General features: G+C 44.8%; 1 protein-coding gene across 6 annotated transcripts in view; it reads left to right on the top strand.

Annotated features, from left to right (window-relative positions):
* Positions 1-15491, top strand: part of SPATA13 (spermatogenesis associated 13) — a 205004-nt gene that overhangs the window by 148701 nt on the left and 40812 nt on the right. For 4 of the 6 annotated variants that reach the window (XM_026108836.2, XM_064504999.1, XM_064505002.1 and 1 more), the window contains one exon: positions 5874-7670. In XM_026108836.2, coding sequence (XP_025964621.1) covers positions 5874-7670 — 1797 coding nt within the window. Of the gene's footprint in view, positions 1-4073; positions 4233-4726; positions 4866-5873; positions 7671-15491 lie in introns of those variants that run through there. The other 2 variants (XM_064505001.1, XM_026108838.2) reach the window with 2 other exon arrangements.

The following is a 15491-nucleotide window of genomic DNA, read 5'->3' on the forward strand; positions in this document are numbered from 1 at the left end:
TACCTACACAGCTGACAGCAATGACTTTCATTGGTCAAATTAAGAAGTTAATCCAGCAATTTAACCCCAGCTGTGCTTTGAGCATTTTATTTAGCAACATGATTCATTTTTTCTGGAATGGATTTTTTCAGTGCCAGGATGACAGAGCTCTTGAATTTGGAAAATCCCTTTCAGTTTATTATTATTCATTTGGTTACAAATACATACAAATGGAAAAATCCTACATGAATTTGAAACACGGCTTATATAAGAAACAGATTAAAATAATTAGCAGCATATGTTGGTTTGAACTTGCATACACAAACATACTACTTTTCCTGCACTTCTACACTGTACAAATTGAGAGCTTGATCCCCCTTCCATTGAAGCCAGTGGGGGAGTTGCCTTTAACTCCAATAGATATATGACTCAGCTTAATTCCCCCAGTGGGACCTGTCAATGTGTAAAGATGCCTGGGAGGTTAATTGCTTGCAGGATGTGAGTGTTCGCCTGGGATGTAAAAGGAACGTGCAAATTGCAAAGCTGCAGCATTAACTAAATACTGTAAAGCAGCCTGGAAAAGACACTGTCATTTAAAGCAAAAGGATCTCTTATCTCAGTAATTCTACATCTTCATAATTAAATTCAGTCGCTCTTTAGAGTATTTTTTACAAAGTCACTTCCCCTGCCATCTTGCCCAATAGCTGGTAAAGTATGACAAATGTTTTTGTCATGTTTTCTGAGATTTTTCCTTTTGATTCTTTTTTTTCTTTTTTCTTGCTCACTTGAGAGTACATTTTTTAAACCACTATTTAAAAATAGACTTTTGAAAAGTATTTATTAAAGAACCACAAAATAAATAACAGAGTTGTAGAAGAGAGACTTTCTAAACTAACTAAATAGAATTATTCCCTTTCAGACTTTTGAGATTTAAGTGAATGATTTTCTTATTACATAGTAACTCCTAAAATGTGCCAATTAATATTCTAAGAAAGCTAAAAAGAGATCACAATTAAAAGTTTGGCTTTTGTTCCTTCGGCAGCGAAACTCCTTTTATTTTTTTCTCCCATGTAGCATTTGTTATAATCCTTTCCCACGTATACTACATTTTGAATAATCCTTCTCATTCCTTGTCACATGCACATTAAACCTCTTTTAAATTACAGACCTAAAGCTTCTAAAACAAGCATTTCATTTTTGTTGCTGTAAGTGTGATGACCATTGTCAGGCAATTATTAATACTCTCATGCATACACCAATCCAGAATTTATTCTTAGAGTTCTTCTGTTCGTAAACTACTGTTCTTGGTCAACCGTAATTTATAATCCTGGCACAACCACTGAATCAATGGCATCTTTTTTACTCATCTGGAGCTAAACTATTAACCTGTAAATAACAGGGTATAGTTCAGTTTTTCTTTTTTTTTTTTTTTTACTTCCATCTTTTCAAACAGTGGCAAATAATGTTAATCCTCTCAAGCAAGGAAAAAACAGGAAAAACGGCCAATATTGCCACTACATCTTGTTTTTCTTGAAATATTGTAAAAAACAGAGAAGTGGTTCAAATTTACAGCCAGAAGAGTTATCTGCCTTCTTTCCTGTGGTATAGCCCTATGGATAAATTTAGTTCTGCATCATTTTACTAAACCTTGGTGTAACTGCACTTGAATACTATATACACTTCTAGCTCCCAGCCTTTAAAACACATACTCAGGTTTAGAAAAGGTTCATGTAATTATTAATCTCCATTACAGGAGGTTACTCCTGTCCTCAGATACAGCACACACAGCTTCCACGGAACAGTACACACACACGGAGGGACAGATTTTGACTCAGGAAAGCTGCAAGAGTTACAAGTGGGTTTTATCATGCTACTAGTGGAATGGCAACAGGTCTGGAAGATGCAAACTATAGCAGCTACTTTTAGACACTTGTCAAATATCTGACTAAATACTGTTTGCTTGGTAATTGCAATTTTCTAAGTATTCTCTTTATTAAATGTTGTAACATTTGCAGGATACTACATACAATTATAGTCTTACATCATCCTCTAAAGTGAATTTTTTAGCTTGGTTTCCTATGGAAATTAAGTTCTCGTGAGCATGTTGCCAGTCTGTCAATACCCTCGCCTGTCATTTCTGACTCAAGTAGTTTTTAGCCTGCTGGTGAGCTTCAGATATATTTAAAACAAGGGTGAAGGTCTCAAAGATGTTGGAATCTCAGAAGTTTCAAAACCACTATTGGTTGGATAAAGGAGAGACCTGAATTAGTGGCTCAGTTTAGCACAAGCTCAGTAGTTTTTTCTGCTTTGTCTTCTTGTCCAGCCGGTAGACAGAGAACACAGGAGGATCTAGGGGTTCCCTTCTCCAAGGAGGCCTCTGGATAAAAGAGGATATTCAAAAGTAATGTGATGGGTATAGCTGAGATAATTATGGAGAGGAAGGTCTGTTGCAAATCAGGTTTGAATAAGGCTGTTAGAAGCTTTTTAAGTGACCAGCGCAAAACCCCTAGAGATACCAGATGTTCAGTCAGAGAATCTGTGAGAGAAGTTTACAATACTTACTGAAAGTGCTTTTACAGGAGACTTCTGATTTACTTGTTGTCTCCTACAAATGAAATAACAACTCCCTTACTGACGCTGCTAAAGTCATTCTCTTGGCCATTTCACTCCTTTCACTGAGTCTCCCTTCGGAGACTTCCTTCTTCCAAGGCTTGAAGCAGATACTTCTTGTCTGCACTTACGTGAGACCTTCCCCCAAGTAGTCCCACACTGACACAGACTACAGACTGGGATCCCCACTGACCGTCTCCTGACTGCGTCAGCGTTTTCAGCCTTAATCTCCATTTTCCCTTTGCTTCCCAGGTCCAACACTACAAAGCAACTACCTTACCCCCTTTCGGGTCATTCCTCAAAACTCACTTCTCCCATAGCACCATACCATGAAGTAGAGCTCAGCAAGACCTGGGCTGGCGGGAACCTGTGACCACGGCTGCTGCGTGCCTGAGAGTCCTGTGGTCACTACCAGGGTCACTCGCTACCTCATTTGACTGACATCTCTTAATCCCATTTGTTCGCCTCATCCACTGACGACACCTTGCCTCTGAGAGTGTCTACACTGCTCTCCAGAGGTGCAGTCATAGCACCTACGGTCGCGGCCACGCGGCTCTCGGTGGAGAGGCAGCGCTGCCGGCCCCGGATCCTTCCTCAGGGAAACGATTCTGCTGTGCGCTCTGAGTTGCCCCACTTTCACTGCACCTCTGACCTGCGCTACGGTAAAGCTGGTTTAGTTACGTCTACAGCTCCAGTGCAGAAATATTCTTATAAAGTGAACTATTCGGGCAAGGTCTACCGGTTGCTATGTCTCTTTGTTAGGAGTCGTAACATGGGGGTGTGTAAGACAGTCTCGCAAACGTTTTTCTGTAGTGGATGAGCACTAAATAAAAATGCTAAATAAAATGCTGTTTTTACTGCTAACTCTGGGGGACAGTGACAAACAGCAGAAGCGTTGTCCAGGTTTGGGACACAAAGACAGCCTGGGAAGCAAGCACGTATGTCTGAGAGACATTTGCAAGCACTTCTTTTCCAGCACTGATGTCTTTAAGCTTAATGAAGCAAACTGCAGTAGGAATTTCCTAATCCATTTCTCTTCCAGTGAGAAATTTGCACAAACACAAGGGCCCCCAGTACAATTTAAGCACTAAATAGAACAGATTTTTATGTTTTAGGTTGATTTGCTCTAAAATATGAAATTATCTGCAAAACGTATCTTGCTGGGGTGAAAAGGAATGAGAGATAATCGGAGGCTTTTTTCAAGTATTTTGGGGATTGCTGGGATGCGCTATGCCATGTGGGGCGTGTTTAGGGCAGAGGCAGAGCCGGGGGGCCCGCACCCGCGGCGGGAGGCGCGGCGGGGCAGCGCACCCGCACCCAGCAGGGCGAGGGGCAGCGCTGCGGCGGGGGGCGGCCGGCACCGGGGTTTTGCGGGCGCCGAGCGCGTCCACCGCGGCGGGGCCGAGCCTCCCGCGGAGCGCGGGGGGAGCCGCGGGCCGGGCCGCTCCGCTCCGCCCCGCTCCGCCCCGCCGGGCGGGAGCGCGGGGGCCGCGGGCGCCGTGCGCGCAGCGCTCCCCGCCCTCCTCCGCCCCGCTGCGCCGCGGCGGCGGCGGCTGCTGCCATAGCGATGCGGGAGCGGGCGGCGGCGGCGGGCGGCGGCAGCGGGACGGGCGGCGGCGCCGCGGCCCCCCGGCCCCCCCCAGGTAAGGGGCGCAGCGCGGGTGCGCAGGGCGGGTTGTTCATCCCCGCGCCCTCTTTCTTTCTTTCTTTCTTTCCCTTTCTTTCTTTCCCCCTCTGCTGTCTTTCGCGTTTCCCCGTGCTTTCCGCGGGTGCCGTCTCTCTAGCAACTTTTTCTGCTTGTGCCCCCCCCCCCCCCCCCCCCCTTCTCCGCGCGGAAACCCGCAGCCGGCGCAGCGCAGCGCTGCGGAGCGGGCCGGGAAGCGGGGAAGGCGCGAGGGCGGCGGCGCCCCGGCCCCGGCCCCGGCCCCGGCCCCGGCGTCGGCGGGGGGCGGCCCGCAGCAGCGCCCGCCGGGGGCCGCGCGCCACATTGCAGCAGCGCCCGCTCGAGCTGTGGCCCCTTGGATGAGCGGGGTGAAACAAGCCGGTGAGGGAGACTTGAGGCGCCTCACTGCAACACGGTGAAACCCTTTTATCCCCAGAAGGGAAAGAAGCTCCAAAAAACCTCATTTTAAAACGAATCCAGAAGGAGGGAGTAGCCTTGCCGCAAACGGGCACCGTCTCCAAAACTCCCGAGAGTTCAGTGACTCTCGCATTCAGCTCGGCGTTTGGACTGCAGGCCGTGTGTGCTGCCAGGCCTGTTCGCCTGTATCCCCACGGTGAGCGCAGACCCTGATGGGCTCGAGCATCCCCTGCGCGCCGCGGCGGTGTCCCCGTGTGGAGCGGGGCACCTCTCCCTGCCTGGGGCGCCCCGGCCCCGCTCCCCCCGGGCGGCCCCCTGGCCCTTCCCTCGAGCGCGGTGCTAAGTTCCCTCTCTCCGTTTTGGGGGAGAAACCCGGCGCAGCCAGTGGCAGGTTCCCAAAGGTGCCGCTGACCTTTGCATGAAGGCTGCTGCCGGCCCCTGGGCGGCCTGTCCCGCCGAGCCCCAGCTCTGCTTTTCACAAAACACCGGGAAATTAACTTTTACAGAGCATCCCAGGCTCAGAGGCTCTGTGTCAGTCTCCCAAATTCAAGTTTCATGTCACGTGGACACCACAGGGTAGGTTACCTTCTGGCACTTCATGCTTTTGTATCTAGTTTTCTTTGGTTAGGGAAAAATACTTTGTTGTGCCTTTAACTCTTAGGTTTCCCTGCTAGAGGACAGGCAGGAGAGTTGAGGTCCTGCAGGTAGCCTTCCAGCAGCAGCAGGCTGTGGGAAAAAGGATATATATGTATCCTTTTATTGTTTTTTGCCTACCCTTTGAGGATTAGGTGGCACTTGATGGACATGCTAGGTTTGTGGGATGTAAACTTGTTCTCGGTGTTTGAGGAAGCCTGGGCTGTTGGTTGCGGGGGTTCTTTTATCTCCAAAATACTGTGTCCAGGGATTTTATTTAGTATTCTAGTGTAGATGTGGCAATAACAGTACTGAATTTAATAGCTTATTAGGCATTAGAAAAACAAGTACATATTGAAATTATACTAGTCTCTTAGGTTGCTGATGAATGCCGTTAGACTTTGAGAGAGTTATTAATGTCTTCTCAGCGCCATAACGTGCGTTTGTTCAGCTAAAAAGAATTCTTTGATTTCGTGTATGTATTTATTTCTGACAGCGGGACTCAAGCTTTTCTTAGTTGGGGCCTTTTCAGGAGATTTCTCTAATGGTTGCCTTTGTTTTCTTGATGCAGGCAGTGCGGTCTGAGGAGCTCAGTTCACCCAGTCAATGTGAAAGCAAGACAAAACAAGGTGCCGCAAATGAAGGGCAGGCACCAAGGTCCGCTGACGAAGACAGCAGTGTAGATTTGAGCTATCACAGCCTCCGTCTCCATGCGTACAGCATTGAGAGTATGACAACATTTCAGAATGGCTGTGGAAACAGCACCACCGTTACTTGTATAGTTATGGATAATAAAGAGCCAAAAAATCTGACTACCGCAGTCAGTCATAATGGGGGATACAACACCAGCAATAGTCATGAAGAGGAAATACAAGATGATAAACTCAGCCCTTCAAAAATCATGCGCTTTTTCTCAACCCCTAGGAAACGGGCTAATTCCAACTCGGAGAGGCCTCGTTCTCTGATTTTGATGGGCAACTCTTCTACGTGGAATGCTTTGTCTTCCATTAGAAAAATGGGATCTTTCAAGAAGTTAAGGTCTTCAGTTCTCCAAGGAATTCAAACTAGGGAATGTTCAGATATCTTAAATGAGAACAGTGTAGGAAAACATGGTTCAAACGGGGCAGTGGTGAGAGTTCAGACTAACAGGTATTCCTATTCAGGGCCTTTGCATGATTTCCAGAATGCAGTGGATGGTTTAGCTTCCGATTGCTCCGATGCTGAGGAAGGCGATGATTCATTTCTGAGGAATACTCATCGCTCACGCAGCATCAGGCGGGCTTATGGTGTTGGCCGCATAAATTTGCTGGACACTGATAAAGCTCAGAGTAATAACAACTGTACTAGGCCAACATCTCCTGTCGTCTCAGAGCCAAAGATCTGTGAAATTTTAGTGAAAGATTCTGAAAACAACAGGATCATCTATCGGAGAAGCAAAAGTTCAGATAATTTAAACTTCCTGAAAAAAAGCTCATTCAAACGAAAGTCCACCTCAAACCTCACTGACCTCAAGGTTGCAAATGAAAAACAAATGCCACCAAGGACAGTAAGTGCTACTTCCGCTGACTTGGACAAAACCAGTGGAAACCCTGAGAGGAGGTCCAAACGATGGAAGAGCCCTATCAGGGCAAAGGATTTTGACCGAGTTTTGAAACTTGTAAGTAATGTTACAGATGTGGCATGGAAGAAGGATGGCCCTAAGAGCACAGCACCTTCTCCCAGTGACCAATCCCAGAGAACAAGACCAAACAGCAGACTGCACGATGACTATTCGCGCAGGGTTTCCAGTAGCACAGATCACGACAGAAAGAGGTGCACCTCCCCAGCATCTAGCCCTGACTCCACCTTGCCTGGAACACCTTCTCTGCAAAGTCCCACAGTTCCTCCGGAAAAAGAGGCTGAAATGAATGTAGCTGGTGCTGAAGACAAAAGCGTCAGGACATCATCAAGTATCCTAGATTCTGTTAGCTCATCACCTACTCCGGATGATGTTGGTCCATTTCCCAATGAGGTGTTTTACACGGACTCGGATGAACCAAAAACTACTCGCCAGTTTACATATGAAGCTGAAAATCCTCACATTCCCGTCAGGCCAACTGCTCCAAAACCTCAAAGTCCCAGTGCAGAGAAGGTCAAGTGCAATATGAATTTCCAGTGCCCGAACCATCACAGCACGTTATCCCTGAGCTCAATGGAAAGCGAGGAGAGAATGGAGGTTCCTGGGCCGAAGCTGGGGAGGAATCCTGTTTGCTTCCAGGACTCTGTGCAGACTGTCTACTATGACGATGGAAATGAAGACAGTGGCATAAGCAGTCACTCTCAGCTGAGCCTCAATTTAGCTTCTGGTGCTGAAGAAAAGAAGGAAGAGGTAAGGAAGAATGCAAACTCCTTCAGAAGTTATATGTTTATGTATCAGGTTTTGTCTTCATTAATGCAAAACAATGCCAAACAACCTGAATACTGATGGGTATTGCAGCTTGTTATTGCTAAAATATGCTGACAGCAATTATTTCTTTTAATACATTCTCTTTGGAAGCTAACATCAAATTATTTTCCTTTGTGCATTAATATCAAAGAAAGTTTTGGCAGCAAAGCTATTCATGTACGTTTTCAAGGGCAGTTTATTACACCCTGCAGTTACACCATCTTGTCATGTGGTCTTGACAGATTTTACCAGACTAAACAGGGTCTAGCTGTATTTCTTCAGAGCCGAAAGATCTCTAAAGAAACTGTAGATGTTTAAAGTGGTGTTGATTCAACATAAAATACTTTTTCTGTAGAATCCTTGCAGAATGTGGTAATATTTGTAGAGCAACATAGTGTGAAAGATACAGTATAAATCAAACATTCAGTTGTTACTGGTGTTTTCCCTGTGCATCGATGGCCATGCTGGGTGTAAGCCATTTGGATACTTGCCTGCATATTTCAAACAGCAGTACTTTACATGATGGGCTTAATATGTTGCCCTGACAAGTTGGAGAAAATACCAGCTTTTCACTGTTCCTCATTTCTAATTTCACTCAGTGAGTAGATGGCAGATGTACTGCAGCATCTCTGAGGTAAGTTCAGGGAACAAACCTGTGCCCACCTCTAAAACACTGTGGAGAAAAGCATGTGGATTGGCACTGGAGCAGGTGCAATGATTTGGCAGTGCCAGCAAAGAGCTGTCGTAAGTGTCCTGCACTAGTTTAAATGAACATGGTCACCTCAGTTCTGCAGTATGCAGTTATGTGGTTTTGTGCTATTTAGAGTGATTCAGTGCAGAAGGGTTTACCGTTCACTGGGAAAATTACACCAGGAGAAAAATCCCTCTGGATCTGTTTAAGTATGAAAACCATTTACAAAATAAAATGGACAAATCTTTTAAGCCACCTCAGATTGGCTAAATGTATCTCATATCTTGGGTATAAAAGAAAGGCTATTATTACTACTGTTGCTCAAACTTCAGCCTTTCATGCTGTATAGTCTTATAAAGTGTGTGAAGTCATCTTACTTTTTAAAGCCTGGCATAGTCTTTACAAACTAAATATAAACAGTTACAGAGGTTATAAATATTGTCATTCTGCTGGAGAGCAAGTTTATTTACTATGATGACTGCAACTACAGTAAGATTTGAAAAATAAACCATATATGCGTCAATGTTGGGGCTCTGGGATTATTCCTCCTCTTGAGTCCCAGAGTTGCCAGAGCTATCTGTCTGTCTGTAAAAACTCTCACTTCAAGAGTACATGCAAGGAGATGCTTTTACATTGCCAGAAGACAGGAGAGCCCTAGTGTGCGTATGTATGGCAGTTGGGTTTCTCAGGAATAAAATGGGGGAGTAGTTCACTGGTAGAATTAGTGCTACTCATCTACCATCTAGTGGTGATCTATGTTCATGACACCATCAGGTGAAATGATGGTGGCTCCCAATAAATCAGTACTGCCTTTCAGAAGTTTTTAAGTGGGTGCGTACACTGGTTGGATAAAAGTTTCCACAGTTTGTTTTAACACTACATTCTGTTATTCGCTAGCATGAGCTTTAAACTTCCTCTTTATATTTTAGATGAACTGTCACTATGTTGTAGCGCTATCTTCAGTTGTCTAAAGTACGCTTTGTGCGCTGGTGGCAGCTCTGTGTTTGTATGTGGGACTCACGGCGGTGAAGGGTGGAGCGTTGAGGAGCTGGAGGGAGGTGGACCCGAGGGGGGAGTCCTTCCATGCCCAGGGCAGCAGTAAGGGTCCACTGCCCGCCCTCCTCCACCGCCACCACGAGCACCCCACCGAGCGTCTGCGGTCTGTACCAAAGTGACTGCGTCCACCCAAGTGGTGCACCTGCCAAAAAGCAACATTGCTTTTGGAGGTGGATGCAGGCGTGGGCTGGATGCTGGAGCTGTGCAGGGCCAACTTTACTGCTGTCTTAGTGCGCAAGGAGCGCGAGCTCCCTGCCCTCCCTGCTGTCCAGGTGTGTCCTCATCCCATGCGCAGCCCCAGAGCTGTGGCCCTCAGGGTGGATATGAACTAGAGAGTGGTACACTTTCTCCCTTCCATTTCTTTGAAGGGTTTCCTTGGTTGTTGACTCCTCCTTTATAGCATACTTCCCTCAGCATGGAGGTAGCACGGTATGGAAGGTTCAGTCTCTTTATGCCAGGTTTTTTTTTTATTGGAGTTTGTTCAGCCCGCAGGCACTTCTATGAATGCCTCATATTCACACAATGAGGTCATTGGGATTTGAACTTTTGACTACTACTTGTTTTTAACTCTATCTTACACATCCACGTAACAGAACTGTTTGCATCCAGAAAATTATTTTTGTGACAGTCATTCTGAGCAGTCATTTGAAAAGTAATGCTGAGCAATGCAAATCCAAAATTTTTAAGACTTTATCTGAATCTGAAATGCACCATGTTGATGGACAGATCTTCTCAATTTCCACGTTTCACATATCTTCTTTTTATATGTATTCTGTGTAAAAAAACTGCATGTATTTCAGTATAGCCACTAAAAGCTCTCTGTGGCTTGGAGACCTGGCTTAATGCAAAGGTTACAGTGTGCTAGTCAGGCTCAAACCTGTTCTCCTTTAAGGACTGGCTGCAGTGGCTGGAAGCAAAACTAGTTAATTCCCGTACCAATTTATTTAGTAGATTAGTTGGCAAATGAAGTCTTTGAGACTTTGTTAATCTCTGTGTATTCCCAAGTGTGGGAACTAAGTGTTTGCACCCTGTATTTCCCCAACAGTGTAAAGCTGATTTTGCAGTATTCACGCTGGGGCCTATATCCATTTGCCTGAATTGTTGTTAGAGGTTTTTTTTTCAATGTAATTTGGGCTTGAGATCTCATCCCTGCTGTCATTTTGTTGGTTTCGCCAGGATGCAAGATGTACTGAAGCAGTTCAGGTGTTCATCCATCCTGGCTGTTGGTCCTGCCAGAGGTCTTTTCCCAAAGAAGAGCTAATTAAAGGGCGCAAGGATCCATGCCTCGGCTCTTCCTGAGCTCCTGGGGCACGAGTCACCAGAGCCCGTCTGTCACAACCCATGCCTTCTCAGTCTCTGCTTCATGCCAGTGTCACTTGCATGCAACATGTTGATTTTAAATAGCACTAAGAGATGATTAAGTACAATTTTTGTGTTTAGACTGTTTTCCGTTGTCTTTACTTTCCTGAAGGAGAGCCCCATATTACTGTGAATAATGAGAACTTAAACCCTTTGCTTTGGCCTGGCATGTGTCAGCTGCTAAGGCTACCTAAACAAAACACTTCTGAATTTCTTACAAAAAAGATAATCAGATTTTTTTAAATATTGTCTAGTCTTTCACAAGCTCTTAGAGCACCTGATATTTAAGTTGCCTTATTGGCATCTGGCTTCATGGTACATCAGACTTTTTATAACTCGAAGACAGCATCTTATCTGCATGACTATAAACAAATGATAAATTTAAATTATAGTGGTAATTTAGAGGTAAGTCTGCTATAATTAGAGTTGAGTCACATTTTGTGAGATCTGTCTGCTGACTTATTTATGTTCATGACATTTGAAAGTCAGTAGCCCCAGTTAACCCATGTAATGCCATCCTTGAAGCTCAGCTGTGTCCAGAGCCATCTGGCTGTCCCAACACGCTGTCACACACTGCTGGGCTTCAGCTGCTGCTCTGTTCATTCCCATACAGGTCTCTTGGCTTTGAACACTGAGTGCAAATGGGTTAATTTGGGGGAGAACTTATGGAGGAAAAGAGGAAGAAGAGCTGTATGGATGGGAATATAGAGAGGATTCAGCTCTGTCCTCACTACTCATCCTCCCTACTTCTTGCTTCAAAGTATGTCCTTCCAGTGCAGGAGCAAAGGGGGAAGGCTGGGTGAGAGCATGTTCAGTGCACACAGTGAGCATACAACAGCCAGGAGCTGAGAATGGGCATACTTGGTACATGATGCAAGCTCACAAGCACTGCAGGACTGGGCATGAGCAGATTTGCTGATGTTTAGCAGTTTTCACCTCTCAGAACTGTCTGGGGTTTTTTTTGGATGTATTCATCTCCAGGTTGAGTGATTGCCTTTCTTGAATGACAATAGGTGACAGGCATATAAAAAATACAGGATAACACTTCATTTTAGGGGTATGAAGCCCATAATACATGCAAAAACTGTTTGGAGTAGTTTTGCATTTGCCGAGTTTATTTCCCTAATGCAGCTGAGAGCGTGGCTTAATCAGCTTAATCTGTATAACTGAAAATGTAATAAACTGTGCAGGGTGGTCAGGAAAAGTAAAGAGGGGTGGGAATGTCTAAAACTGCATTTGCTGCTACTGGGAGGCTTGTAATTTGGAACAGCATCACTCAGTGCCACTGTAGTTAATCTTAGCGAGCCGGGGGTCTGGGAAGAGAGCAGAGGAGCACTGTGATCTCTCACCACCATCCCTGAGGGCCAGTGAAAGTTTAATTCAGACTGAGTGACACTGGATTCATGCTCAACCCTAAGCTACTCTGTACAAACCAGGGTGCACTTACACGCTGTTTCCACACCTCACAGTTGCTCAAAGAAGTACTTCCAAGAGAATTTGCCCAAAGCAAAACTAGAAACCACCGTGCATTGCTGCAAGCCCAAATGACGGAACTGATCACTGAAATGATGCAGAATGGAGCCCTCAAAGGACACATATCTTCCTTCCTGTCACAGCAAAAAACTCTTCCAACCAGCAATGCCATCTCCCATTCAGTGCAGCCCGTGATCATTTGTTGCTCTGTCCTGTACTAGGCAGAAGAAAAGCCCGAAGGCAGTGGTGACAGCCATCTGAATTCCAGATCACCTTAAATTTTAGACCGGTAAATGTGCAGTGCTGAATGAAATTGGCCATTCCTGAGCACCCGGAGAGTAAGAGGGGTTATCACTGTCCCTGCAAAGGGTCTGTGGATGCTAAAAGGGGATATTCAGAAAGACTCCACTGCAGTTAGCTCTGCGAAAACTACTCCCTTTCCGTATTGCCTTCATGCTCCTCTGCCTTTCCAAAGAGGATTTGATATTTGATTCTGCTCTAGCTCCCCGCTGACATGTCAGTAGTACCCAAGCGCTGCTCGCCCTGCGATCACGAGCAGCAGTACCCCGGGGAGTGGAACGGCGCTGCTGGCAGGGTAATTCAGCTTGCACATAGAGCAGGGTGTTGAACTGTCAGCGCTGAAAATCCATCTCAGCTTTAGGAGGTTGCAGTGTCCAAACTGAACACTGACAGCTTTACCGTTTTCCCTGAGCCACCTGCGCTTTCTCCTGTCTCCTGCTGGCATCCGGAGGCCGCCGTGCTGCTCAGATTAGAGGCTGAACGACTTCTGAGCGGGGTGTTGTGGCACGCTGGAAGAGTGGCCGAGCGTTGGCAGTAGATGGAGCACAGCAGGCTCACATCCTCCTAATCCAGGCTCAACCACAGCGGCCTCACCCTCACGCCATGGTATAGGAAGTGATAGTTTGCAGATATAAAAGCCCAGGGCGACTCCACCCCGGGCGTGCGGACGGCTGCTGGGACCTGCTGGTGGCTGGGCCTGGGCTGGGATAAGGAGGCTGTGCTCTAGGCGGACGGCAAGAGGGGGAACCGGGAGACCTCGGCACTGGAGACATGCTCAGACATTCAGAGGACTGTGGTGTTTTGTGTGTGTTTTTTTTACATAAACTTCCATTTTCAGCCTGTAGTTATCATCTGGCTTTTGAGGTTGCCCAGCGGATGTTATAAAGATAGCAGGCAGCCTGGAAAAGAAATTTGTTTGTTCTACTAAATAAAAAGGAAATGCACTTTTTTAGTGGTGTTACATGATTTGGGGTATCCTGAGTCTTGATTTAAAATTATTTAGGGATTTGTTTAGGGATTACTAATGCCTACACATCTTCTAAAAAGAGGCAGTACTACTTCACTATATACTACGTGCTTGCTGTTCTAATTTAGATACCACAGTAAAGAAGAAGCAGGGTTAGAGCATCATCCAGCAATCCTCAAGTAGCAGCCATCTGAAAACTAGTGTGAACAGTTTTCTAGTTTTAGCATGATTGCATTTTCATATGACTGATGAGACTATTTCTGCAGAGCAGATTTCTTGCCTGCAAACTCCCATATGCCAGTCAGAAATATTTCTTAGCTACGCTTGTTTTTGGAAGCGAGTTAAATGACAGAAGCAAGGATGAAGGAAATCCTTGAGGTTCAAGAACAGATTTTAGAGTCATGAGATCCGTGTGTCATTTCCAGTTCAGCTGTGTGCTTCCTGTGTGACTTAAATTACTTAACTGCTTTGTATCTGCTCCTTATCTGTGAAATGTGAACATTATGGAGGTGAACTCGTTAATCTTTGTATAGCACGTTGCTTGGATGGAGAGCATTATGCTTGTTGATTACGATAAGCATGCTTTCAAGGATCAGGTTAAATGAAGCAAACCTGCATTAAAATTGCCTTAGAAATCCAGGGCCAAATTTTGTTTGTGCTGGTATCCATATAACACTATTTTTAAATGATATTTTATAAGTCTGTTGCGGGTTAAATCACTGCAATTGTTTTGATGTCAACAAATCCCAAGAGTAGAATTAGATGTATTTTTTCTAAGCAAGGGCAACTTCTAAAAATGTGTGTATTACAACAGTAGCTTGTTTTGCTAATAGAAACTGGTTTTTACCATATTGCAAAGCATAGTTTTTACTGCATCAAGGATAGGAGCTCATACTAGTAGTATAGCAATATTCCTGTAGGAGTCCTCCTTGGAAGCTGTGCTTTGCAAATTTTTAAAATAAGGGCCCACCCTATTTTGAAAAAAATGCACAAATTATCTTGCTATAGTGATTTTAATGCCCGACCAAATAAAATTAATGCTAAATTTTGGATGTAGTTTTATTATTTTCATTTATTCTGCTTTGCTTTTTTATATAGGTATAAATACATATGGTGTACCTAAATATGTATGGGATAGATAATCAATAAACTTATTTAGTGTCTTCTCAAAGGCTAATAAAAATAAAAGATGTTGATGGTAGATGAGGCACAGGAGTGGAAGCAAGGAGGATATAGTGCAATTTGCATTCAACTAGAAAGGAAGAAGTGACAGTTTTCTTCCTGAAAGTGAACTAGACTGATTTAATAATTCCAGTTAGCTTGCGATAGAAGATGCATACACTGACTGGATCAGTGCATTTTCTACCATCATTTCTACGGTAACTGTTATGTTGATACCACTGTTGAAAATTGTCAGTCTTGTTGGATCAGCAGGGAAATGCTGGGCTAAAGTGATAACACTTTTGGATGGTTTTGTGAAATTTGGAAGGAAAGCGATAAATATTTGTTCTCTGAAAGGCTGTATTGTAGCCAGAGTCTGATAATCTCTGTATCTGTCACAGTAGTGTGCAAATAAAAATATTGATTATGTCCATGAAACACAGGACAACCTTCTGACCTCCACCAGTGGTGACGATAAATGAGCTTCAGCTCATGTTCCCCCACTGCTATTTAGCAACACGAAAAAGTGCGAAGGTTACCTTTTATCATGTAGCTGGGTGGAGGCATGTTGCCTGAACTTTTACTCTGTTAAGTGAAGGTGATAAAATTATTTACGACCACTAGGTCATGATCGCTTAGTCCAATACATTTTTGCTAGCTTATATGAATTGAAAAATCACTCCTGATATTCCTACCGATTTCCTAGTGTTTGTCCATTCCTGTTTTATACAGAAACACCAGCTATTTAAGTCACCAA

Source organism: Dromaius novaehollandiae, chromosome 1, assembly GCF_036370855.1.
Source record: "Dromaius novaehollandiae isolate bDroNov1 chromosome 1, bDroNov1.hap1, whole genome shotgun sequence".
In the NCBI taxonomy this organism is placed as follows: Eukaryota; Metazoa; Chordata; class Aves; order Casuariiformes; family Dromaiidae; genus Dromaius; species Dromaius novaehollandiae.